Source organism: Thalassophryne amazonica, chromosome 1, assembly GCF_902500255.1.
Source record: "Thalassophryne amazonica chromosome 1, fThaAma1.1, whole genome shotgun sequence".
NCBI lineage: Eukaryota > Metazoa > Chordata > Actinopteri > Batrachoidiformes > Batrachoididae > Thalassophryne > Thalassophryne amazonica.
The window spans coordinates 128,204,392-128,231,793 of NC_047103.1; the positions used below are offsets into that span (position 1 = coordinate 128,204,392).

The 27,402-nt window shown below is 40.8% G+C and overlaps 1 protein-coding gene across 5 annotated transcripts in view; it reads left to right on the top strand.

Annotated features, from left to right (window-relative positions):
* The window catches only part of dmd (dystrophin), a 1,392,820-nt gene that overhangs the window by 1,311,522 nt on the left and 53,896 nt on the right, over positions 1-27,402 (top strand). For 3 of the 5 annotated variants that reach the window (XM_034174291.1, XM_034174277.1, XM_034174259.1), the window contains 7 exons: positions 1,962-2,163; positions 2,280-2,365; positions 6,243-6,400; positions 12,053-12,219; positions 15,381-15,492; positions 18,368-18,504; positions 22,029-22,067. In XM_034174291.1, coding sequence (XP_034030182.1) covers positions 1,962-2,163; positions 2,280-2,365; positions 6,243-6,400; positions 12,053-12,219; positions 15,381-15,492; positions 18,368-18,504; positions 22,029-22,067 — 901 coding nt within the window. Of the gene's footprint in view, positions 1-1,961; positions 2,164-2,279; positions 2,366-6,242; positions 6,401-12,052; positions 12,220-15,380; positions 15,493-18,367; positions 18,509-22,028; positions 22,068-27,402 lie in introns of those variants that run through there. The other 2 variants (XM_034174271.1, XM_034174286.1) reach the window with 2 other exon arrangements.

A 27,402-nucleotide genomic window follows, 5' to 3' on the forward strand; every position in this document is an offset into this window, starting at 1 on the left:
AGTTTAACTACAAATTGCCAGAAGGCACATCTGAGATGCAAGCCTGGATTTGATCTGTTTTGGTGAAAGAAAATCCTTCTGCTTCACTTTGAAGCTAAGAGTGGTGATGGAAAAAGCAAAATTTGCACTGTGCACAATTTCACCAATCACAGCCAGAGATAAAAATGGCAAAAAAAAAAAATTCTGCCAGCGTATGTAAACGTTTGAGCACAACTTCATATTTTAGCAAATGTAATGAATTGAACAACACACACAACATTAAATATTTTGGATCCGTACTGTCTGTAATGAAATAGAGGTCAAAGTATATGTAAGAATAGCTGTTTTGTTAGTTTGTATGTTCAATTTTCATCTCAACTTTTTTGAATTGGGGTTGTACGTATAATACATGCAAGGTGTCAGAGCAGGGGTGTGTCAATTTGTGAGCTTGCTGACAGATTTTTAGTTTTTCCTGCTTTGTCACATATTTCTAACTGAAATCCTGTTTATGATGTTTAAGTGTTTTAAATATTTGAAAGTGTTTCCAAGCAGTATTTTGGAAGCATTAGCTTCCTTGCAGTGGCAGCTTGAACTTTTAAGTTTTGTACCATACTTGCGCATCAGAATGTCCTGGGTGTTCCATGAAAAATTCTGCCTGAAGACGGGGTGGGCCAATGCAAATAAGAAACAAGAGCAATGAGAGATTTCTGATGTCTGGTTCTGGATCACCTCTCAACATCAGTGGAGTCTTCCATGCCCTAATATCTATGTGCGGTGCAAATATGGTGAGAATCTCTGAAGTAGTTTTGAAGTAATCCTTCAAAGCCTATATGAAGGGAAATCTTGATTCAGAATCCAGATCAGGTGTCACAGACCAAACGTTCCCCCCTAAAAATTGGTCGGCCCTGCCTTCACTGCGCATGTGTCATTTGGGACCACAGCAGCACGTCTGAGACTGACTCTCTAGACTCTCTAAATGAAACTTTAAAAACTTTTCTGGTGGCTGAGTTTGAAAAACACAAACTGCAAGTGCCGTAATGCATGTCACTGTACCCGTATGTATTTCACCAAATGAGGTTGCATTTGAACGGCCACTTGTGTTGGAAACAATGACAAATCACTCACGTCACTCCCAGTCTTAATGGTGGACACGCGCACATGGTGCACACTGTCTTATTAGGTTCCCTCATCAGAAAGACTCACTGGCAGAAATGTTCATATCCGTAGATGCCAGTATCGAACTTTTAAAGCTTTTGTTGCCCGATACCAACATCCTGCTGACACTGTATCTTTGTGGAACTGTTACACACCACTTGTTCTGTGATGGAAATGATCCAAGCAAAAGGAAAGCTGAGATACAAGGATGAGGGAAAGTGTTGTTAGCCAACTTTAGTTCCTCCTGTAACCATCCCTGGTTCTCAAGACCAGCCACCTAAGTGGCTCCACTCTACTCTTCTATTTTACTCTTCCTTTTTAGATATTTAGATATACCTTAGTATAATCGCATAGTTCCACCTTAGAATTGGAATTTAATATATAAGCTATACCTTACTGAATTTTCATGATCTTTTCTATGAGGACCGCTGCTTCTGGTCTCATCTCAAAGTACAGTCTGTCTGACTGTCTGTCTACAGATGTGTTCATCCTGTTCACAGACAGCCTCAAAGTCTACAGGACTGTGCGACAGCCTTGAGGAAGGCTGCAGTTGGAAGATTGTTCTCAGTGTTAACACAGTTCTCACTGTCCTCCATGTCCTTTAGTGGACTTAATGAATGATAAAATGAATAATGTGCTACTTTATTGATCTCAGGAGGGAATTTGCTTTCTCACTCCTCTCACTGAACAGTATCTTACTCAAGGACGCTTTGAACATAGACAGGGTTCCAGGTGGGTTTACCAGGTTGAAGGACAGTGTCGGCGCAGCAGAAGGACATCCCGCCGTGTGTCTAATGACTAACTGTCCTCTCTCTTTGTCTCTGCAGTGGACCTGCTGAGCATGCCGATGGCGTGCGAAATGTTCGACCAGCACGGTCTGAAGCAAAACGAGCAGCTGCTGGACATTTCACAGCTGGTCAGCTGTCTGAACAGCCTGTACCAGCGGTTGGAACAGACTCACTCCCACATGGTCAACGTCCCACTCTGCGTCGACATGTGCCTCAACTGGCTGCTCAATGTCTACGACACGTATGTGTTGCATAATGTGCAGCCACACGTCCACACACACACATGGCGGGACCCATGATCTTGCATACTTTTGACATGCTGGGTTTTTTTATTATGTATTATTTTTTGGTCTGTAGTGGTCGCACTGGAAAGATCCGCACTCTCTCTTTCAAAACTGGAATCATCTCACTCTGCAAGGCTCACCTAGAGGACAAATACAGATGTAAGTAACGTGCACATGTTACGTTCATTACTTACAAAAATGCAGGTCAGAAGTCACGTGTAAATCAGGGGGTAATTTGTTCCACAGTTTCCACTGTAACTGTCATTTATTTTCCTCTTATGAGTGTGTGTGTGAGTCACTGCTTAAATGTTTAATTGCATCCAAACCATGGTTGATAATGGCAGTGTAAAAAAAAACTTTGTTCAGGAGGCTTCTGTAGTTATGCCAGCATCAAGCAGAAGATCTGAGAAGTAATTAAGTAGTCAGTTGGAATTCTGATGAGGATGGTACAGATTTTTGTATAAGTTGGTAAAATAAAAGTTTATCCAATCTGATAGTGGGTTCATGCTCTGTCGTGGACTTTTGGGCTTGTTTCAAATGAAAGTCATTGTGTCAGCTAAGCTAAGTGTCTTGGCATGCTTGATTATATATTCTTTGTAGCTGCTGCGTTCAACATTAAGATGATGTGAGAATGTCATTTGAAGTAACATTAACAACTCTTGCAGTTAACCACGCGTAGTCAATGTATAACCACAAACAGTTGATGTTACTGCAGAAGTTATCATTGCGAAGTTAGCATGATAGTGTATTCTTGTTTCAGTGGTGGTTGGCAATCCTCTGAGTGCATTACTGCCACCAACTGGACAGGAGAGTGTGGCAGCAGACAAACAGAGCAACAAAGTAAAAATCCTCAGTTGAAAATGTTACTCAAGTAAAACTACATAAGTAGTGATATCAAACTATACTTGGGCAGTAAAAGTGGGCAGCACAGTTGACAAGCAGTCAACACACACACGCGCCTCTTCAAACACTTAGTCCAATTAAGGGTTGCTTGGGCTGGAGCCTAGAGCGCGAGGCGGGGTACACCCAGGACAGGACACCAGTCTGTCACAGGGCCACAAACAGACAAACAAACACAGTCACACCCACGCGCACACCTGCGGACAATTTAAAGATTCCAATCCACGTAACACACGTCTTTGGATGTGGGAGGAAACCCACGAAAACATGGGGAGAACATGCAAACTCCACACAGAAAGGCCACAGGCAGGAATCGAACCCATGACCTTCTCGCTGTGAGGCAAGAGTGCTAACCACCTAAGCCACCGTGCTGCCCCAGTCAGTACACTTGCTTCTAAAATTGAAGGTTCCTGGTTGAAGGCCACCCTTGCCCATTCTCCATGTAATGTGGATTTAAGCCTTGGTCCCACTGAATAATAAGCCACGAATAATGAGCCACGCATGGGGCATGGGTGTGTCAGCGATTATTTGAAGAATGATCCACGTTTTAAGGTGCCTCTATGTGCCTCTCTGTACCTCGCATGTGCCACGTATCAGCCTCTAGTGAGCCACAACCGACCTGTCATCTGAGCTCCGTCCAGCCTTGAACGGCTCGTGTCACCGCATATGATCCATGTCAAGCCACATATGATCCATGTAGCACCATGTAACGCAACGTTGGTGTATGTTTAGGCATGGGTTTGGTCCAAACCTCCAGCCCTCCCACACTCAGTCCCTTTAAAGTGTGGGCTTTCAATTCACAGCATCCATTCATGATGTCACATTTTTTAAATGCAGTCCAAAAAAAGACACTCCAGTACAGTCTGGTTGGTGTGCGCATCCGTGTGCCAGGCTGCTGTTCACCTGTGTTCCAGAGTCATTAAATGCACCATACCAGCTAGAACCGAACCACGGGTTCCTGGACAGTCGCCTCTGCGCTTCTTCTCACTGGCTTTATTTCCTCCACCGCTTTTTGACACCGTGATCCAACTTTTAACTTTGTGTTCATCTGGATGTCTGGAAATGTCTGGAAAAATCTCACTTTTGCACGCTGGCGTTCTGCGTTCCTGGACAGTCACCTCTGTGTTTCTTCTCTCTGGTTTTATTTCTTCCACAGCTTTGCTGGCTTTCTTTCTTCTGTGGCTTTAAACGCACAGTCATTTTGACACCGTGATCCAACTTTTAACTTTGTCCGTTATTCTCTGCAAAATCACTCTTGCGAGCTTGCATTCTGCGTAATGCTTGTCTTGAGCGCCAGTCATTGCTTCAGCGTGCTCAGAGTGTGCCTCATCAGAAACATACTTTTACAGCTGCTTATAAGAAGAAATGAACATGAAACTGTTTTACCAAGCTATTACAATAAAAACATTACAAATAATTACCTTTTAAGCTGTTCCAAATATGTTCTCCACCTCAGCGCACAAGACAGAGAGGAAAAAAGCTCCAAATGTCCTCTGTGATTCCAGAAGTGATGAGAGGTGTTTTCATCATTCAAGCTCTGACAGAAAATAATTAATCCACTAAAATATAATTCTTTTATATTCAGCGTCCAGCTCACAAAGCAGGTGGGATTATAGTGCGCAAGAGGGCTGAGCCAAAATAGCCTGTCCTGTCCCTGTAGCCGCCAGATGTTCGGATAACGGGCTTTTAAGAGCTTCGTCCTCACCACAAATATGCCTCTAAATCCTCATTTGTTCTTGGAATACCTCGTACACAAACTGCCCCACACTGTTGTTGCTAATTTTTGAACTTCTTGAAATCAGCGCCACACTCAGAGATGAGCCTTGTTAGCCAAATATTCTGCCTCTAAGAGCCTCTCAGAGCCACTATTCTTCCACGATTGTTGAATAACTGGACTCGTACCAAAAAAAAAAAAAATGTTACATGGCTCATTATTCAGCCTTCATTATTCGCTGGGACCAGGACTTTACGTCAGGAAGAGCAAAGTAACGTGCTGATCAAATCTGGTGTTGCGACCCCGAGCATAAAGGGAGAAGCTGAAACATCTTAATTTACTTTACAAAAAGTAAAAGTCACTATGTAATTCAGAACTACAGATGTTATATTGTTGTATTATAGTTATAGTTATGATTATTGTACTGCATCTTTTACTTCAGTGTGTTCTGTGACACTGTATAATCCAAATACCATTGAATAAATACATTAATAAAAATGAATAATTAACAGTGGAATTGTTTTTGAATTAGTTTGTCTGCTGAGTTATCAGTATAATTTGACATGAATGTTTTGAAATCATTGGTATTGTGGTACCTGTAACTCCCCAAGATTTGTTCGAACAAGCAATCCTCAGACTTGCAGACAATATTTTATGAGATACTTGTCATGTATTACACTCTGAATATATTTTATACTTAGGAAGGATGTACAAAGTTCTTCTTTGTAAATATAACCAATACAAACACTCATTTATCCCATTGTCAGTGAAGCTCATAAATGAGCAGATGGCCTAGGGTGGACAGAAAAATTAGTATAAGGTTATGTGTTGCTGAATTTGCACTAAGATGGTATGATTTTGTATTTGTATTTTAATTTTGATGTATTATGTAATTGTTTTTGATGCATGGGTCATGTGTGTTGGATGTGTTGTTTGTGCAGCAGACCCTTCTGCCCAAGACAAATGTCTCCCTACGGAGACTCATAAAGACACTTTGACTTTGAAATTTTCTATAAATTATGAAGACTATTGTACTGTACCACAGTGCATATTGTATCTCATTGTATCACAGTCCAGTTGTATTGTGGTCCATACATCATGCATCGTATTGTGAGGTCGCTGCCAATACCCAGCTCTAACCTAGGAAATAATTTACACACTGTCATTGTCTGTTTGGCCTCTTTTTCTGTACAGCTGTCAGTGGATTTGTATTTTGATGTTTAGAGTATCAGTCATTTTTGAACTTCTTGTAACAATACTACAGTATTGATCACTGCAATCATTTTGGTCACTATTATAATGATTTGAAATTTTTTTAGCATTTCATCACAAGTGTGGAGATGTGTTAAATTATCACCTCTTCCTCTCCATTTCTCTCCTCTCTCCCCTTTTTCCTCCATTTTGCCCTTTGCCCTCCTCCAGTCTTGTTCAGGCAGGTTGCCAGCGCGACAGGTTTCTGTGACCAGCGTCGTCTGGGTCTCCTCCTACATGACTCCATCCAAATCCCCCGCCAGCTCGGGGAGGTCGCCTCCTTCGGCGGCTCCAACATCGAGCCTTCTGTCCGCAGCTGCTTCCAGTTTGTACGTGACAGTTTAAACACATCATACAGCTGAGGCAGGAGAACCTGATACGGAGTTATAAACTAGAGTAATGAAGCACAAACTTAATCCTGCCAACCCATAATGCAGCATTTGATGTTTGATGTTCACACCATCAAGGTTCACGCCTCATTTTCACATACCGTACACGCAATACATCATCGAGTGTTCAACACAAAGCGATGCATCATTTGATGGATTCTACACCAGTCACGAGAGGCTAAGTTGGTCATTGGTCATTTTTTGTAGTTGGAGTTGCCAAATACAACTCATATTCAGAATGTGTTAAACAAACAAAACTACTTTCTTCTACTGCACCATTTGAATGTCAACAGTCAGGCAACTGAACAGAAGGAACTGACTTGTTAACTTTCCAAAAATGATTTGCTTACCAAAACTAGCTTCCTCGCAAACAGCGCATACAGTCTCTCTGAAATCCATGGCAAAGGATAAAAAAACAGTCAGCATACTCAAGGCAAACTCTGAACTGAAAAAACAGAAAGACAGTTTTGCACATACATCGGACATCACGCAGGCTTCCATAGAAATGAATGGGTAGCCAGTCGTCACGGCTACGTGCACAGAGGTATGTAGAAATGACGCATCAGGGTTGGAATCATGTAGTTTGAATGTTCTTCATAGCTGCTCAATGCATATGTCTGCTTTATATCACCCACTGATGGAACAATTGCTAAACTTTCCATCAAGGTCACGCATATTTGCACAGTCACATATGAACTGTGCACGTCTGGCAGTCATAACATCGTCATTTTAAGAATGCAAAAAGATGCTCACAATGTTGCCACTTGCGCGTCTGACAAGGGCTGCGGTGCAAAGCTGGAATATTTATAGAACCAAACTAGAGTGACACTGAGAGGTTTGCAGAATAAAAGGCAAAACATTGATAAAAACCAAGGATAATGAAAACAAGCGAGAGAAGGACTGCATTGCTGAGTCCAGTAAAGGGGTCAGACGGCGTGTCCGCGTGCGTGCTGAAGCGCCAGGCAATGCAGAAGGAGAAGATCATCAATGACAGACTGCAGGGGATCAAACAAATGATGTCTGACAGCTGTGGAAATGTTACTGGGATGGAAACATGGGAATTTTTATGGACAAACTCAGACAAATCTCTCAGAGCAAGAGGACAAAATGAACACACTCCAGCTCTGCACACGTGGGTGTTAAAATGATAAAGTGTGTGACACTGCACAGATGGCAAGGAAAGTCTCAAGATCAGCCCATCAACATTCCTTGTGTTTCAGAGGAGACAGTCGTGGTGATTAAACTAAAGGCAGGCAGCAGACGCATAATTCCCCTCTGCTGAGTTTTTCCAAGAATGTCAGTAATTCCCGTCTGACTCGATTATCCTTGCTCTCCAAAAGATGATCCCGCATTTTCGTGTTTAACGTTCCCTTCTTTGGCCGTTAAATGTACTTTTTTTATCTTCTCCCCCTCAGATGCATTGTGAAATAATATCTATTGTCATCCATGGCAGAAACTGACATGCATCCCTCACAGTTGTGGATCATCAAATCTGGATATCTGCAGATAATCACAGCTCTCTCTTTGATATTGGAATGAAAATCAGTGCCACCTCCTGCCTGATGCTTTGACGTGGGACTCTGCAGAAGACGTTTTACGGAGATTAACTAAAACTGCCATGAGTTCAAGTCAAGATGATGCAAGAACGATCAAGATTAAGTTTTATGCTTTTGGTGCTGTAAACGCTCTGTTACCACCATTGTTTTGCACCTTGAGGCATCACAAACCGTTTCAGTGAGAACAGATAGAAAACAAGCTGACAAATCTGAGCAAGCTTTGTGAAAATAACTGAGGTGTACAGATTTGTTCTACATGACAGTGTCTGTCACTGATAATTTAATTACTCAAAACACAGTTTTTGTTTTATTACTGAAAATTTGATTGATTGTCTCCAAATCCAATCTCTCTGCAAGTTTTGATTATTGGACCTAAACTTGCACAAACTTATATAGGTGGGCAAACCAATCATTTATAACCATAAGGCAGCATTCACACAAGCAGCAGTGAACGTGTGGCTCACTGAAGAGAAAAGGATGCAAGAAGCAGTGTGCACTTTGCGTATCCATGGTAACATACAAATGATGATGTTTTGCAGCAATGCCTGTTAATGGTCATATGTCACGTCTTTCACACTTCTCAATTATTGCACAATGCAAAAGGGGTCAAAGATGATTTTAGTTGAACCTTTAAGCCGTAAATCACAGCGTGCAAGAGGGCTGTGTGCATCCCTAAGGGCCCCTTCACACATAGCATGAATAATTAGGAATCAGGGCGAATCACGGCGAAACAGCCCGAATAAGCGAACCTTGAAAACATCGAGCTGACGTCGAGAGGGACACACTGATACAGATGGGAATATGCTGTGCACGCGCATAAGTGAGCACAAAACTGTCGCAGTGGGAACACAGTGCGAGCAGCTGGAGTGTGTGGAACCACATCGCGCAGTTGGTGTGGAGAAAAAAAACAAAAAAAACCAGCTGGAACGTGTGGGACCACATCACACGCTGCTGTGGAGAAATAAGAAATACATGCCACTCACGGAATTCAAACCTGCAATTTACAAAAGCTCTGATTAACAGACATAAACTTTACCACTGCGCTACCATCACTCTCTTATAACAGGAGCGTAAAATGCCTAAAATCACAAGGAGATAAACATATTTAAGAAAAAGAGAAATTAGATGATATAAACAAAGAGGAAGTTTTCATCATCTTTAATTCAGTGAAAAAAGTGACAAAACACATTTGTTATGGTGTATTTTTGGTGGTACGGGACTGAAAGTGGCATATTTGTCTCACTGTTGGTTTGTAGTCCTGCGGCACACTGTTCACAAGACACGCGTGTCCTGTCAGACAGATCTGGCATTCAGATCTGATGGTCCATTTCACCTGGGACAGCCTGTCAGTGTGCACGCTGTGTGCTCACTTGCTGCAGCCCATCGCAAAAGCGATATGTTTTTATGCATTTCCATGTGAGCACAGCAAGCAGACACATGCTCATCGCAGTGGACAGTTGTACTGTAAGTTCATGTCCGTCAAAACACAGTATGTGTACCCCAGCCGTGACGTGTAGAACCACAGATCTCAACAGCTGCTGCTGTCAGTGGGCACGCCCTCCTGTCTGTTCAGCACAAAGACCAATGTGTCACTCTGTTTCTGTGTTATGTGATATTTTTTTTTAGTTATTTTGTTATTTAATTGTGTATGTAGTTATTGCAGTACTTATTAATATACCTGTCCTGGCAGTGGTCTCTGTGTTTTTAAATGTGACACGTCATGTGCACTGAGCTGTCATTTGCAGCTGTCAGTGAGACTGGGAGACAGCGTGCCACACTGTGTGTGCTGAGACGCGGCTGGCCACTCCCCATCTGTATATACATATCAGCATTCCATGCAAGTGTGCCCCCCCCCCCGGCACGCCACATGTATTGCGTGTGGGGGGCAGGGGGGACCGAAACACACGCATTCCACATGTGTTTGGGGGGGGCGGAACACACACGCGATACACATGCATGGCACATGTGTTTGGGGGGGGCGGAACACATACGCGATACACATGCATGGCACCTGTGCTGGGGGAGGGAGCCGATACTCTGACACGCCACATGTGTGTTGCTTTGCAATGCCACAGTCGTGGGGGCACTTACACAAATTTCACATCCAGCTCGAAAGTGATCATCTGCTCACTATTTTCGTGCTGACAGCGTGAATGGCCACACATTTTCTAAGTGTTAGCGAGCGGTGTTGGATGTTCGTGTGTGTCACCTGGAATTTGGCCATGAGAGGGATCGAATGTTTTCTCACAGGACACTCTCTGTCTTTCAGCCGCTGGTATGCATGAATAGTTGTAGCGACAGCTGTGTGAGGCATTAGAGGCAGCTTAGATTTTTCATGAATGGCATGCAGTTCTTCCTTCGTGCGCTAGTCGGCAAAATCGTATTATGTGACGGGGCCGTAAAAGCAGAACAAATGCAAAGCTGAGAGACACTGAGCAACACAATTTAGCTACGGCAGAAAGCTGCAGCTGCTGTAGCTTCTTTTGAGGAGTAGGAAATCACATCTGTGTGAGAGAGGAAGTACCTTGTATGGAAATGCAAATCATAGATTTCCAAAAGTGTCTGCTGATGGAAATATGTATGTTGGTAATCCGATGGCTGTTTTATTCATGGGAAATGCATCTAGGTTGTCTCTGTTTGATTTGATTTGTCTCCAGCTCAAAATGAGAAATAGGAAACAAACTTGTAAGACAGTTTAGATGGTGCTAGGCATGGGCCAGTTTCACAGTATGCAGTTTAAAAATTCCACTCTTTTAAAAAAAGCAAAGATTTTACGTCTGCCAATGTGAAATCTAAAGACAAACTTAAGGTTATTCCACATGTCAGTCTGTAAACTTTACATTGCTAAAACCCTGGGATCATGGCTGAAAGAGTATGAGACTGTGTGTTAACAAAACACAAACACATCCACAGCTTGGGAGAAGAAAGCCACCGAATTTGCAAAACTTGATTTCTAATGAGTGACTGGAAGAGGTCATACACCCCCAATGTTCATGATTGATCTGTCGGCATCCAATAATACAATGAAAATTGATTTTTCAGCAGTAGCATGTGAGGCCAAGACTAACAGCTCCAATAAATCACTGAAGGAAAACTTGATTAAAGGTGCTGCTAATAGTTAAACTCAATCTCTTCACCAGTAACAGCATTTTAAATAAACTATAGCAAGCTGGATCATTTACTGTAGAATTGCATGTCAAGAAAACAAACTCTAAATCTGGAAAGGTATGAGGTAATGCAGAAAAACAGCTTCCTAAAGCTAGTCTTTCTTCAAAAACAGACATAAATGTCAACAGTATACTTTGCTGGGAAGATGATTTGAAAGTTGCATGTCTGAAGTTACATACATATGTTGGTGAAGGACTCTGCTTAAACTTTAAAATATAACACAATGCTAAAATACCCTCTACCGTATGAGCACAACAATAGGAAACAGAATGCGACTTTTTGACCTCTTAACACAATTCAAGGTTAGCCATCTTTGGACTTGTCCAAGGTCTGTATCCCAAGAATGTTCCCTGTGAGTATGAAGACCCAGTCAGTAACAGGACTGGACTTAGGCTGAACACAGATGGACGGAGGCAACGCCTTCGCAATACCCGATGGTCATATTTTGGCCTTGGGTAAAAATCATCTGTAGTTACAGCATCATGCTTCTTTATATGCTTAAAAATGTTTGGTCATCAGTTCCTCTTGTGAAGTAGCCAAATTTTAGATTGATTTTAAATTGCTGTTGTATTGGGTTGATATCTGATATTAGCCAAGACCAGGCCAAATCACTGTATCCCTACTACATAATAAATATAAATGTATAAAATGTATGAGCACTTTTCACCTTGCGCCTCCTGGCAGTAATTTCTGTGTTACATTACATGGTTCAGCTGGTATTTCATGATATTCAGGATAATTTTTGTGATACCCCATGAATATCAAATGCATACATTTACTTACTTGATGTTCATGCTGGTAGTCCGCAGTTTTGAAAACAAATGTCATTTTTAGTGTTTGAGTCCTTGGTTCCTTTGGTCATTTCCAGGCCAACAATAAACCTGAGCTGGAGGCAGCTATGTTCCTGGACTGGATGCGACTGGAGCCCCAGTCCATGGTGTGGTTACCGGTCCTACACCGTGTGGCAGCTGCTGAGACTGCCAAGCACCAGGCCAAGTGCAACATCTGTAAAGAGTGTCCCATCATTGGATTCAGGTCTGTGAACTCATTCCTTTGTTCATCACTGTTATATGACGCACACATGGGCTTTGTTCAGTCTCCAGTGATGCAAGTTTTCTGGGAATTCCCAGCAAACATGTCTGGGTTATTCTTTTTTGTTTACCTGGTGCATGTTGGATTTTGTCTGTGGTCTAACATGCTTATAGAAGTCAGATATTGATGTGAAAAATGTTTGTACGTCGTTTTGCACAACACATAAATTGTCAGTATCCCAGAAATGCTGACGTCTGCACTGTAGGGAAAAAATATATGTGTTATGGCGTTTCCCATTTATATCAATGACTAACAATCAAAATTAAACCCAAATTAGTGTTCCTGAGAATCAAAGGTGATATGGGTGGATAAATGTAGAGACAGAACAGTCCAATGCAAATATATGGTTTTATGAAATAGTAATAATACATAAGACTGTGTATTATAGTTTGTCATCTTGCCATTTTGGAAAAATATGCTTTTATGATTGCTTCAGATTGCATGTAAGCTTTCAAAATATTCTGGGAGAGGTCCCCCAGACACCCCACTGGGTGCTCCAGCCCTGACTTCATGACAACAGTTTTCAGCTTTTTTTCAAGGGCCGCTCACATCACTGAGACTCCCAGATCAATTTGAATTTATTGTATATCTGATCTCATTGATTGATTGTCCACATTATACACAGCAAATGAGCAGATCCGATCTCTGTGTCCGTGTTGCAGTCCTCATCTGCCGTCTAATAAACTTTGGTTGCTATTGTCATGAAAGTCACATCGTGTAAACAGTAACATCACTGCTGTCCCGTGTCTGAACACTACGACTACAGGGCTCTGACTCACGGAATATGGATTGCAGTTGCAATCAAAGCTGATGTGTTTATATGTATGTATATAATTTATATTTTTAAGTTTATATATTGTAAAACAACATGAGTTGTGCTGTTGGGTGACAGTTTGACAAAAATACATGTGTGTGGAATAAAAGGCCTTAACAAAGACAAATGATGTGGATAGACTGAGCAGCAGATTAAACGCTGCCACATAAATACACAAAGACAGGTGACTCCTGCCCGTATCCAACAAAACATGCAGTGTGTTTCAAGTATGGCGCATTATCGACCCGGGATCACTTCTGGGCTTCTTTTTTGAAGTTGATTTCATGGGTTAGTTTGTGTGTGTTTTGTTGGCTTTTTTTTTTTTTTTTTTTTTTGCTGTCACTGGGCTGTGAACAGCAGTGGAAGAACCACCAGCTGACACCATGTAAAGCTCACTGCGATTTTTACCTGGTGTGCAAAGTCACAGACGTCACAAAACATAATCAGAATCCAATCTGAGCATTCATCCAGAAACTGATTTGCAGATGTGATTTGAATCGCATTTCAAATTACTGATGAATGAGACTTGAAATGAATTTAGAAAAAACAGATTTCATGCGACTTTTTGCTGTTTGGACTTGCAGCATGGGTTCAGATTCAAATCTGACATGCACATAAATCTGATTTTTACAGGTGTCTGAGCGAGGCCTTGAAGTCTTTTGTGAATGTCTAAGTGATGCACATCAGAATGAAATGACATTTTGGTGTCAGGTTTTGATTGTTAGAGATGGAGGTTTTCCAGGACTTAGTATACTATCCATATGGAACACGTTTGCACTGACATTGCATGTTTGCCAGCTGACTAGCTTTGGGAGACGAAACACTAATCGAGGTTGGCATTAAATTATACGGATATACTAGCTCATACATGATCATGCCTTCGTAGTTAGCGTTTGCATATACGGTCACGCATATGCAAACACAAGCTTAACACAAGCAGTTAAACTGTGATCGATGCTAATGGTTTGCAGTTGAAACCGACCATAGTCAAAGCTACTTGTTTGAAACATGGCTAGTGTGACTGCATCTGTTAATGTTAACCACCAACGTGTGGCTACATATGCAAACACTCAACACGGTTCGCGGTTTCTTTAATATAGCTGTTCAGTAGTCAAACACGACTTATCAGCAGAAATGCTTGAGATAAAAAGCAGAACATTCTAGAGGTGGGCGGATCGTTCCTAATATCGATACCAACGCTGGTATTGATATTGAACAATTCTCGTGTAAAAACATCGATACTCAAGCTTTTTTTTCTCTCCCGCACACACTGACTGCTGCGCATGCAGATTCATCAAAGTCTACTCTCTGTCTGTAAGAGCAGCGCTGCGCTGTCTCACACAACACAGAGCAGCGCACCCTTGTATTGTGGTTTGTCAGCCCTCTACCTCAGGAGATTTTGTTTTAAGTTGTGTTGAGTGATATTTTTTAAACAAAAATGTTGATTGTGATAATAAAGTATTTTGTTGTCACGTACAATGTTTGGCGAAATTCTGTCCTAGGTCTTTTGGATCCTTTGGATCTATGAAGCTTAAATATGAAAAAGTATCGGTATTGATATCGGCGATACTAAGCCTGTATTTACTTGGTATCGGATCAGTACCAAAATTCCTGGTATCGCCCACCTCTAGAACACTCCACATCCAGAAACCTATGAAATGCCCTCTTTCATTTCTTATTGTGCAATCTTTCCTTTATTACCTCATTTAACATTGTGCGATAGGACAATGTTCAGGTCATCTAAATGTTGAATTGCGAACTTCTTTGTGAGAGTATATGCTGGGTTAATTTGATTTGACAGTAGTAGCTGGTCAGTGAAACAGTTGATGTGTGCAGATGAGATTCATGATGTGATGTTTAAAAAAATAATCCAGTTGTATTTGTAACCTCGACCCTTAATGTAGTGGTAAAGGAGGGTTTTTTTTTTTATTTTAAGTAAAAAAGGATTTGATCAGGGAGTGTTTGTGGTGTCAGCGGCCTCCTGCATGACACGAGCAGTGATAAATTTTAATGAAGAGTCCCAGGGCCAGAGAATACATTTCTCATTTAGGCAGTGGGTTCAAACAAAATTTTTAAATTCTCTTACCCTGGAGAAAAGGATGTTGTAAATTTTCCTCTTTAATGATTCTCTCCTATTCCTTCCTCTTCAGCTTCTTCTTTTTCTCCTTCTGTACTCTTGTTTTTTTGCTGTCTGTCCATTTTTCTCCACTCTTTAATTTCTTTTTTGTCTTCTACTCATTCTGTGTTTTTCTCTTGTGTAATCGTATTGCTCAAACATCATCTCTTTCAGATATCGGAGTCTGAAACATTTCAACTATGATATTTGCCAAAGCTGCTTCTTCTCCGGTCGTGTCGCCAAGGGCCATAAGATGCAGTACCCCATGGTCGAGTACTGCACTCCGGTATGAATGAAACTGAGAAAAATGTAGACTTACCCAGAATGCAGAAAAATATATTTCTTCCTCAGTTATGAAAGCATGTAACCTTGAACCATAATTTGCATTCCCATCTGTTGAACAATCTGCTTTTGACTATAATTAAAATCTGAGTTAATGTTGAGTAGTGTGATTAGAGTGTATCTGTAGATACAGTAGTCCATTTCAGCCCAGTTCCAGACTTTTGGACAGAAAAAGTTCTCCAGTACACAGTCAGTTCTTTATTCCTGCATTGCTGCATATCTGCATCACTTCTGGCTGATGCACAGGAAAGAATTATGGGTGAACAAATAACACAGAGGCATTATGTATTGAAGGGTTTCACACTGCAAATGGCTCAATCTGTACTACATGTTGAAAGAAGCTGATTAGTTGAATTGTGTTGTGGTCAGGTGATGGGGTTGAATCAAAACAAATAAAGCACACGGAGGAGCTCGATAATCATACTGAATGTTCTGTTAGATGTCTGATAGTCTTTATTCTCATTACATTGAAGGGGTCAGACAACAACACAACAAAATGAGTCCATAGATCAGATTCATTTCAGCACACAGAAAGTCCAGGTAATTCCTTTATTCTGCATTATTCAGGACTTTAACATTTCCCATAATCCCCCTAGCGGCCCCCCTGCACTTCCCAGAATGTACCGTGGCGCCAGCAGAGTTCCGCCGTCTCATAGCGCTTGTAAACAATGGCAAAGCGAGGATGTGGATGGCGTTGATCCAGCGAGTTCACGGGCGATTATGATGATGATGCATTCTCTCTAGTTGTGAGGGTTATCTAGAAGAGGTGTAGCACCTGTGATGGACTTCTGCTGTGCCCCGATGTTGTGTTATTGTCCATATTTCATGAGGTTTGTTTACACTGTGAATGCTGAGCTCCTGACACCCGAACTCTGCCAAAACCGACCTCTCGCATGAGTCACGGACCGCATGACGGCACGAGATTCACAACTGCAAAACTGCGACTATTGTACTCCCATCAGAGATAACGCGCTATCCGTTGCTAACAGGATAGCGATGAAGAACTGTAACCCTGGGCCACATTAGCTACAAGCGGCAGGAAGTGACAGAGGCAAAGCGACAACTTGCTGTATTTTCAATCAGCGGCAAGAGACAACAGTCGCTCTGTTGCCAGCTAGGCAGGGCCAAACTAGACTGGAATTCTATTTTATGCAAACACTGAGTGACGCGACACGGTGACTGCCAGTCAGAGTGAATAGGCAGCTTGATGTCAGCTGGTTATTTGCTCCAACAAAGTAATCCAAGATGGCGTGAAATGCTCAAAAATGGCTGTATTTCTGTCTAAACATGTTTCTCACATTTTATAAAGGTTACAGAGAAATAAACACTTCTATAAAAAAAATGCTGTTTTTGTAAACAAATTACACCTCTGAAGGGATCTTACGGAGACGTTAGCGTGCATGCCTCAGGAACGCGCATCAAGTGATAAAGCCAACTGCTCGTCGTTGACATTTGTAGCTAATCTGACTGCAGCGTAAAGACAAACAGCCTCACAACCATCTCTGAACAGTTGTTGAGACAACACTATCGACTTGAGTAAAAACCTGCTTTCTCTGTATTTGTCAACAACTGTACAACAGTGTCTCCTAGTGGCATGAAATTGAATAAACATTCAGGCACCTAGATCTTTCAGGTTGGAGAATAAGAGTTTTCAGTTCCTCAGAGCTATGTGCAATACTATCAAACATCTTGTGCAAGTGTCTTTCAGTCATTTTGCAACATGTTGTACTCATTGTTCTCATTGTAAAATACATAAATAAATAAAAAGGCACTGTTTACTGTTTCGGCACTCTGGCAAAATAATTTCCTTCGGGATAAATAAAGTTCTTTCTTATTCGTATTCTTCTCATTTTAAAATTTGGAATCCAGACTGAGATCATCCTCAGTCAGTCAAAGCTTCTACAAAAAAATGTTTCTAAAAATCTTTATGATTTGACTTGTTCACAGTCAGATAAAGAAAAAGAGGCAACAAAGTACACAATGCTCATTATTTAACTTAATTTTGCAATTTGATGCATAATCAAAGATGCAAATCTTCAAGCCCCCTCATGCACCAAAGCTGGTTTCACTGCATCATACAGGAGCTTGCAGCTTTTGTAACACACACGCCAACTCTTCATACATTTACAAGGTCATTTTGCAAGTATCCCCCATTAACTGTTTGTTGACACCATTTACAGTTTTCTGTAAATTCCTAAAGAGCACAGACTTTGGGGAATGGTGGTAGTAAACTGCCTCAGTTGAAAAGAAGACAATTGTTTTCCACATTTATGACATAGTATTATTATTACCATTATTACTAATTTGCTATTACTTATTCTCTCATATATATCCTATCCTGATGGTGCTATGTGCTGTATTTCTGCAGTGGACTGAAGGCACTAAAATGTTTTGAATCTTGGAAGCAAAGCCAATAACGTGGTCAGTCCAATAAAAATGGGTTTGAAATGCATTTTTGCCACATGACATAACTGTCACCACCTGCCCTCAGGTGCAGCACCACCAAATGAACCTGTACAAATACTCCAAAGTAGAACGAGGTTTAATGACTGATTTCGTCAGCCTGCTCTCAGCGCTAAAATAAAGACTTGGAAGACTTGGCTGAGTCATAAATCTGCTTCCTCTCACGTATAATTGTAATGGCACCCTCAAAACCGACAATGAGGGCATTAACTTCACTCACTTGGATGTGTGAATGAGGTCAAAAGGACGTGGAAATAAATGAGCTGCTTTTTTGTCAAAGGTGTGTGCATCAGCACTCCACTCCCATCCGCTGAACAAAGCTACCTTTGTGCTCGCTCGCTCCTCTCTCTCTCTAGACCACATCAGGGGAGGATGTAAGAGACTTTGCCAAGGTGTTGAAGAATAAGTTCAGGACCAAGCGCTACTTTGCCAAACACCCACGTATGGGCTACCTGCCTGTCCAGACCATCCTGGAGGGAGACAACATGGAAACGTAAGTGATCTCTGGCCCACAAGGGCAAACACTTGTGTGACCTAAATTATAGGACACAGTAGTTGTGTAAACACAGACTGCACGTGCATACGCACGAGTAACAACACGCTTGCATGTGTAGCCAACAGTATTACAGCACAAAGGTCACAATGCTGTTCGTGCAGTGGTTTGTGTGTTAATTATTGGTTGGAGTGTTTTGTGTGTGTGGTGGTGTGTGCTTGCTGGGTAAACCGTGTGTTCTTAGCTGATTTGTCTTCATCCAGGGTGGCAGCATACCTTTAAAAAGGTATAAAAGTATTTTTTTTTTATTGCAAAACAAGATCTTTACTGCCATAAAAATGTATTAAATGTATCTTTTAGAGGTCATAGATAATGGTAAATGGACTGCATTTATGTAGCGCTTTTCCATCTGCATCAGACCCTCAAAGCTCTTTACAATAATGCCTCACATTCACCCCGATGTGAGGGTGCTGCCATACAAGGTACTCACTACACACTGGGAGCAATAGGAGATTAAAGACCTTGCCCAAGGGGTCTTAGTGATTTTCCAGTCAGGCTGGGATTTGAACCGAGGATCCTCTGGTCTCAAACCCAACGCTTAACCACTAGACCATCGCCTCAATGTCACAGATACAGCAAATAAGACACTCTCTGCTAGATTTCATTGCATTGAGAAATGGTAGAAAAGAAAAGTTGTTTTTTTTGTTTTGTTTTGGGGTTTTTTTTGTCTTTATCAGAGACGAAAGTTATGTGGAAATTCCAGCTTTTCCAGATGTGGCGAATCCTGTTCTGTACACCAGTTAGCATGAGTGTGTGTGCTAAAGCTAACTGTGATTAGTGGTTTTACTGCAGATCTTCAGTAGTCAAATGAACAGTCATTCACATAACAATGTCTGGTGTAAATATACAAAAATACATATATGTCAAACTAACCTAATAATATAAATGAGCTTTAAGCTTTCTTTGGAAGGGGTTCTTTTTACATGGGGAGTGGAGTTGTTGCTCAGTTGCTCAGTCATCTTTACAGACTGTGGACTCCTGTGTCCGGAAAGATTCCTTCAGTTTTTACATTCTGTGAAATGAGCCAAAGAATTGACCTTATACCCCGTCACAGTAGAGGCCGAATGGGGCTGAATTAAAAATTTGACCCACATTCCGGAATTGTCGTGGTGCATTTGAAGACGTTGGACAGCATTCTGAGAGCAGTCTAATGTTTTGCACATGTTCAAAACATTCAAGGTGCAGTCGAGGTGGAAAAATATCGTACGGCAGCCGAAGTGGACTCTAACTGCATTCTGACTGCGTTCGAAATATTCTCACGGCATCACGGCAGTTGATGCGCATTCTTCTGATTCTTACTGCAGTCTGACAGCAGTATTCATACTGTGTTCAGACTTCATTTGAACTGCATTCGTGGTATACACACGGGCTGTGCTCGACTCAGTCTAGTTGGGATCCGCCCACATTCTAAGTTGTCGAATGGCATTTGTACACGGCTGTCCGAATGTCTGTCTCTCCTGACTGTGCCTCGAAGTTTGGCTTTTTTCCCATTCTGGCTGATTCGGCTTGATTCCTGCTCATTTGTGCTAAGTGTGACAGGGCCTTTAAGTTAGACTAACCTCGTGTAAATATACGTCACTGAATAGATAACTAAGAAAATGATAGAGAGTGGCTGTGAAGACGGATCCCACAAAAATTCAAAAAGAAAAATTAAACACAACCACATACCTCTTATATGTGTGGAAAAAAAAGTATGATTCATGTTTTTTTTATGTAGGTTTTCATGTTCATGGAGCAGGTTTTCAAGTGAAAATGGTTTTGTATCAAATTAGATAATTATCAAAGGGAAACACTTTTTATCTACTTTTTATATTTTCATGTGTTTGATGTTTAATGTTCAACATCAAAAACTCCCACAATTGTCTGAATGTGCTCACAGAGATTCTCCTCCTTAAAGCATCATTTTGTCCTGACACAACGTGCTTGAGACATCTGTGACATACATAACAGAAATTCTACCAAAAGCTCTGAATTTACTTCAGATTATTGAAAGGACCCCACCACACACACACACACACACACACTCACACAAGCAGTGTGTGCGTGTGTGCGTCTATATATATATATATATATATACACACAATGCTTCTAAAAAGACAGGCGTTGTTCTCCACAGCAGCTACAGCTAGCGGCTCTTAGTCTGAACCCTCGGCTCAGCAACAACACACACTGTCGAAATTGTGAGCATGTGAGCAAACAAAATGTTGTTAGCTTAGCATAAATAGCAGCCAAACAAACACCCACATCTACTTCACCTGTATTCTGCACTCAGCTGCAGAAAAACTAAAAGGTGCCTCCCGGTTGGGCTCCTTCTGGAGGTAAGAAATGCGACCGATTATGGTATTATATTTGTTACTGGTTTCAGACGTATTCAGAGCACCCGGCAGTTCATGCTATCTCAAGGACGGTCAGCTTCTGTGCGACATGTGCACTTATTTCTTGAGTCAGCTTGGTAACGCTCAATAAAACGGCTGAGCACTTGAGTGAAGACGACAGGTCCAATTCCCAACGCGAATTTGTATCAGTTAATTGTTGATAACAAAAAAGAGTGTGACTTATACATTGATGTGACTTACATGTGTTTTTCCTCAAGAGGCACTTTTTGACAGGTGCGACTTATATGCCAGAAAATATTTTATAGAAACTATTTTTTTTTTTTATATATATATATAAAAGGTATTTTTTTTTAAGAAATGTGCAGTGAGAAAGAACAGAAAAGGCTACACTTGATCTCAAACCAGGTTTTTTTTTGGTTGGTGGTGCAATCTACCAAAATAATCTGCCAAAACTGTGCCTCACCACATTCATTTTAGTGTTTTGGTAGCAGTCAGCGGTACAGTTCTCATGCAAGAAATTGGTATCACCCTCACAGGCACGATGAAGTAGTCTATCATTGGGAATGAGCTCAGTGTAGAAAAGCTTCTTGGACTTGTAAAAAGCCAAGTTAGTTGTTTGAACAATCTGTTTTAGATGTTTCTTGGATGCCTCCCTCTGTAGATGTTCTGGACATATCCAACAAAGAAGAGACCCCAAAGCATGTTCCTAAAATATGGTGGAGGCATTATGTAGCTCACCTGGCCTGGGAAAGCTAAGGGATGTGGTTATGGCTGAGCAGACGGATGTCTGGAATACCACGCTTAACCTGCTGCTACTCTGGACCAGCTCCAGACAAGTTGCAGAAAGTGGTTGGATGGATAGTCTGCAGATGACAGTATGAGAATGACATTTGGGGTGGATTTTTGGAATAGTGAGCTGTGTGTGTTGTTGTTTTTGGGTACAAACAGTTTGCAGTTGGGCTGAGGGTTTGCTGTTGCACTATAACCCACATTTTGCCATGTTGTCTTCTTCGTGCTGACCTGCCTCCCCGTTCCCTGCCCCCTCTGCTTTATCACACTGCAACTCCCATCATGCTTTGCTGTGCTCCCTCTTTCTGTGTCGTCATCTCAGGTTTTTTTGTCTTGCAGTCCTGTCACTCTGATCAACTTCTGGCCCGTAGACCATGCGTGAGTACCTCACTCGCACATGCACAACACAGACACTAATTACTGCTTCATCTTTAAATCATTGAGAAATTCTCTGAGTCTCTCACAGACAGACACATTCACCTCCACCCATTTATTTGTTCCTTCACATTCATTGTGTGGTGTCTTTTGTTTTGTGGGTTTACATCTCAGTTTGTGGCTGCTGCTTGGACATGTCACCCCGCAGCTGCGTTTTGAATGGTAAATGGTAAATGGACTGCATTTATATAGCGCTTTTCCATCTGCATCAGACGCTCAAAGTGCTTTACAATTATGCCTCACATTCACCCCGATGTCAGGGTGCTGCCATACAAGACGCTCACTACACACCGGGAGCAATAGGGGATTAAAGGCCTTGCCCAAGGGCCCTTAGTAATTTTCCAGTCAGGCGGGGATTTGAACCCATGATCTTCTGGATTCAAGCCCAACACCTTAAACAAAATCAACACCACTGTCGAGGCCGTTTGTATATATGGAAAATTATTACATTTTAATATCAATTAAATTTTGCTTCTTCGGCGACGGGGATTCATGCTCCCTTGCCTTCTCCTGTGGTTGGATTATGTATAATCCTCCATTTCACAACAATTAAGGTTCTCAGACTTGCAGTAGCATCAACAGGGTGCAACCCCTTTTTTCTTTCTTCAGTCTGCAGGCTGCGCAGTAAATACTTAAGACATGAGTCAGTGTGTCCCTTTTGGTCTACTGTATCAACATGAGAGTGCAACATGCTAGCCCCCGTGAGGGGGCCCGTGCCGATGTACATAGCAAGGGCTCATTCTAAACTTGTGAAAACATACTGATTCATTATTGCACACTGTAGTTTTTTTGTCAAAACCTCAAAATGTGAAGGGCATATCTTCAGTAAGTAAACAAATAAACAAAGGTGATCTCTGGTTTGGTCTACATTTAGATCAGGTTATGGCACATGCTGGGAGTGTTGCTCTAGTTATGTAGTGAATTTGCTCATTTGGTATATTAAAAAAATAAAATAAAATCCTACATATCTTGATTGTTTCACTCAGTTATGTGAGTATTTCAGAAATTATAGGGCACCAGACTATTGCATTAACATGGCATGTTTATTTATGGAGCAGACCATATTCAGGAAAACATTACCTTATTTTCTGGAGTACAAGTTGCACCTGTCCTGTCAAAAAATGCTTCTTAAACGGGGGAAATTTTTCTAAGTCGCACAGTATTTCTGTATGTGGAACTCTGTTTTTAACACCACTGCTCCACGGGGCACCATTCTGCTACGATCGCCCACAATCCAAAAACAGTGTAAAAATGGGATGAGAAGGCTTAATCCATTTTACCTGGCAACTGGCTGGTTTATAAAGTGCAGATCTGGTCACCCATCTGAAAATGAAATTAAGGAGCTGCGCCCTCAGTCAGAACCATAAAGCTACAGCTTAGAATTTTTACCCCGATGGAACACCATCAAACACGTTTCAGGCCATACTTATAGGAATACCCCGTTTAAAGATATTGGAACATAATTGAAGCTGTTAAGACAACTAATGGCACGTTCACACCGGACGCCACCCGAGCGACGGCGGCGAGAGGTTGCCATGTAATCCCTATGGAAGGATGCGTTGTGGCGCCACAAAAGCCATGCAGTGTGACGTGATGGATGCGAATAAAGCGACTTTGCGCGAATGGTGTGTTTGTGGCGTGATATCGCATTGCATCACGTCGCGTTGCCCTCTTCCCCAAGTTGAAAAATCTGAATTTTTCATCTTGTCGCGCCGCGATGACCAATCACGGACTGGATATGTAGTGACGTGGAAATGTCTGGAGTTTATACTTGATGTGGACATGTCCTGTCTCTGGCAGCCCAGTCTGTGAGCAGGACTTATGTCCCTTTTGTCCTTTATTTATTTAACACAATTGTGAGAGAGTTGGAGAGGAGAGTAATGAACTGCAGCAGCAGCCTTTTTTGTGTGTGCGCGAACGAATCGTCCATGAAGATAATTTTATTAACTGCACAGATGTATAATCTGAGGTGGGACGAAGTCACCATCAATTCATTCTCAACTCATGAATCAGCAAGTCTCAAGTCATAATGTGCACCATTGTTTTGCAAGCTGACTTGAGACTTGACTTGGGACTTGCAGATTCATAACTTGAGAATGACTTGACAGTGACTTCGTCCCACCTCTGGCTGCAATCAACAGTAGCATTTCCTGTCACATAATGAAGGGTAGTCAGCACAGTAGTAATCTATACATTTTTAAGCTGGCCTTTACTAGTGCTGACTGGCACTAGTAAAGGAAGTTAAGGACCTGAGAGGCCTTATCGAGGAGAAGGACAAACGTATTGTGTCTTTGGAAAGGAGGGTGACTGAGATGGAGCAGTACATGCGAATGAATGATGTTGTTATATCTGGGCTCTACATCAGACCCAGATCATATGCTCGGGCAGCAGTCTCTGGTAACAGGGGGGAGCCCGATGAACAAGACAAACACTCCATGGAGCAACAAGTTGCTTTGTTCTACAAACAAAGGGGATCGATCTGGATATAAACACTATTGAAGCGTGTCATCCATTACCCAGGAAGAATTCATCAGACAAACCTACAGTCATCATGAGGTTTGTTAACAGGAAAGACAAAACAACTCTGCTCAAACAAGGATATAAACTTAAAGGATCCAATGTTTACTTAATTGAGCATCTCACTAAAAACATGGACTACAAATTGTAAAGTATTCATCAAACTGAACGGGTCCCCAGAAGAAGCCAAAGTGTTGCTGATCAGAAGCATGGAGGAATTGGCAAAATATGAATAAAACATGGTAAGTGAAGGCAACCAACTTTCATAATGACTGACAAACATACAGACCATTCATCAGTGCTTCTGAACAGTAATAGTATTTAGATGATACATGGCTATGAGAATCTGGAATTACAACCTTTTCACGATACTGAGCATCATATACAGGATCCGGAAAATGAGATCAATCCGGACAATCATTTCTATTCCTTCACAAATAGTAACTGTCGGTATTATACAGAGGAACAACAATACAATAACTGCATTACAAATGATGGGAAATTATTAATAATCCACTTTAATAGTAGGAGTCTGTACAGAAATTTTGGCAGTATCAAAGACTATTTAAAACAATTTTGTCAGTCCTTCAGTATAATTGCCATAATGGAAACTTGGCTTACAGAGGGTGATGATACAATCTATGAGTTGGAGGGTTATGAATTCAATCATCTGAATAGACAAAATAGAGGAGGAGGAGTGGCTTTGTATGTTGACAAAAGGCTTAACTACAAAATTAAAGATCAAATGACTGTGGCTGTGGAAAATCTTTTGGAATCCATCACAATCAAAATAGATATGAAAAAAAGGTAAAAATATAATTGATCAGCTGTATATATAGAGCTCCGGGCTCTAAGATTGAAGAGTTTCAAAATTGGACAGAGAAGTTTTTTCACAGATGTGTAACAAACAAGTATTTCTCTGTGGAGATTTAAACATTGATCTCTTAAACCCGTATCAGCATAAAGTGACAGAGGATTTCAATAATACTTTGTACAGTTTAAATTTATATCCAAAAAGTACTAGGCCTTCAAGAATCACTTCACATTCAGCTACTCTCATTGATAATATACTTACAAATGATATCGATACCAAAACATTAAGTGGCTTATTAATTAATAATATTAGTGACTATTTACCAATTTTTATAGTAACTGATCTAAATTTCAATAAAAAATGTACTGAGAAAATACAATATTGCAAGCGCCTGCAATCTGAAGAAGCCATCACTGCCTTAAAAAATGATTTACAGGATTGGAATCCCATTTATGATGCAAATTTAGCATATTCTGAATTTGAAAACATATTTCTCAATATATACAACAAAAATTGTCCAGTTATACAGTATAATACAAATAATAAATATAAAGTTAACCCTTGCATAACAAAAGGTCTTCATAAGGCTTGTAAGAAGAAAAATATGCTATACAGAGAATTCATTAAAAGTAAATCAAGAGAGGCAGAGATTAAATATAAGGACTATAAAAATAAACTAACAACTATTATGCGGAACTGTAAAAAAAAATCATACTTTGAAAAAATACTAAACAATAATAAAAACAACATAAAGAAAACATGGAAAATACTGAATAGTATTATAGCAAATAAGCCTAAATCAAATAACTACCCAACATACTTTACTTATAACAACAAAGATGAATATAACATGAGCCAAGTAGTGAATAGTTTCAATAAATTTTTTGCTAATGTTGGGCCAGTTCTGGCAGCTGAAATTCCACACAGCCTATGGGAAAATCAGCAATTAATCGTCAGGAATCCACACACAATGTTTCTTGGCCCAGTAGATGAAAGGGAAATTATTAATGTAGTTAGTACATGTAAAAGTAAAAAGTCAACGGATAATAATGAGGTACATATGTCCTTAGTAAAGGTACATATGTCCTTAGTAAAGGTACATATGTCCTTAGTAAAGCAAGTATTTACTGAAATCGCAAAACCATTATCATATATTTTTAATAAATCATTTCAAACTGGAATTGTTCCTAACAGTATGAAAGTGGCAAAAGTGATAACTTTTAGGGATGTGAATCGTACAACAACTCAATTCCATTCCAATTCTTGGGGTGACGATTCGATTCAGAATCGATTTTCGATTCAAAGAGCTCAGAGAAATAGTTATATTACTTAAAAATGTTTATGTTTAAGAAAATGCAGCATTACAAGGTTAATCAAGTGATTCCAGATGTAAATTTACTTATCTGCTTTTCTCGTTCAGAGTTGGCTGGCAGTTTCTGTGTCTCTATTTTCACAATTTTCTAAGATATTGGAAAAACTTTACAACAGCAGACTGGATAAATTTATAGAATGACACAACTTGCTTGATGAAAGTCAATATGGTTTCAGAGCAAAAAGGTCCACTGCACTGGCATTGTTCGATTCAATAAGAAGAGATCAATAAACATGTGGACCAAAGGGAAATAGTATTAGGTTTATTTATTGACCTAAGAAAGGCTTTTGACACAATTGATCACAATATATTATTTCATAAAATGGAACTGTATGGGATCAGAGGAGTGGCTCTGAGTTGGATTAAAAGTTACTTACAAAACCGGAAGCAGTTTTAGAGTACTGTTCTTCATGTCTGGACATCATTTGTGGGCTTCCACAGGGTTCTGTGTTGGGACCAAAAATTGTTTATTTTTTACATCAACGAGTTATGCAAAGTTTCAGATCTGTTTAAAGCAGTTCTCTTTGCTGATGACACAAACCTGTTTTGCTCAGGAGAAAATCTGCAACAATTGT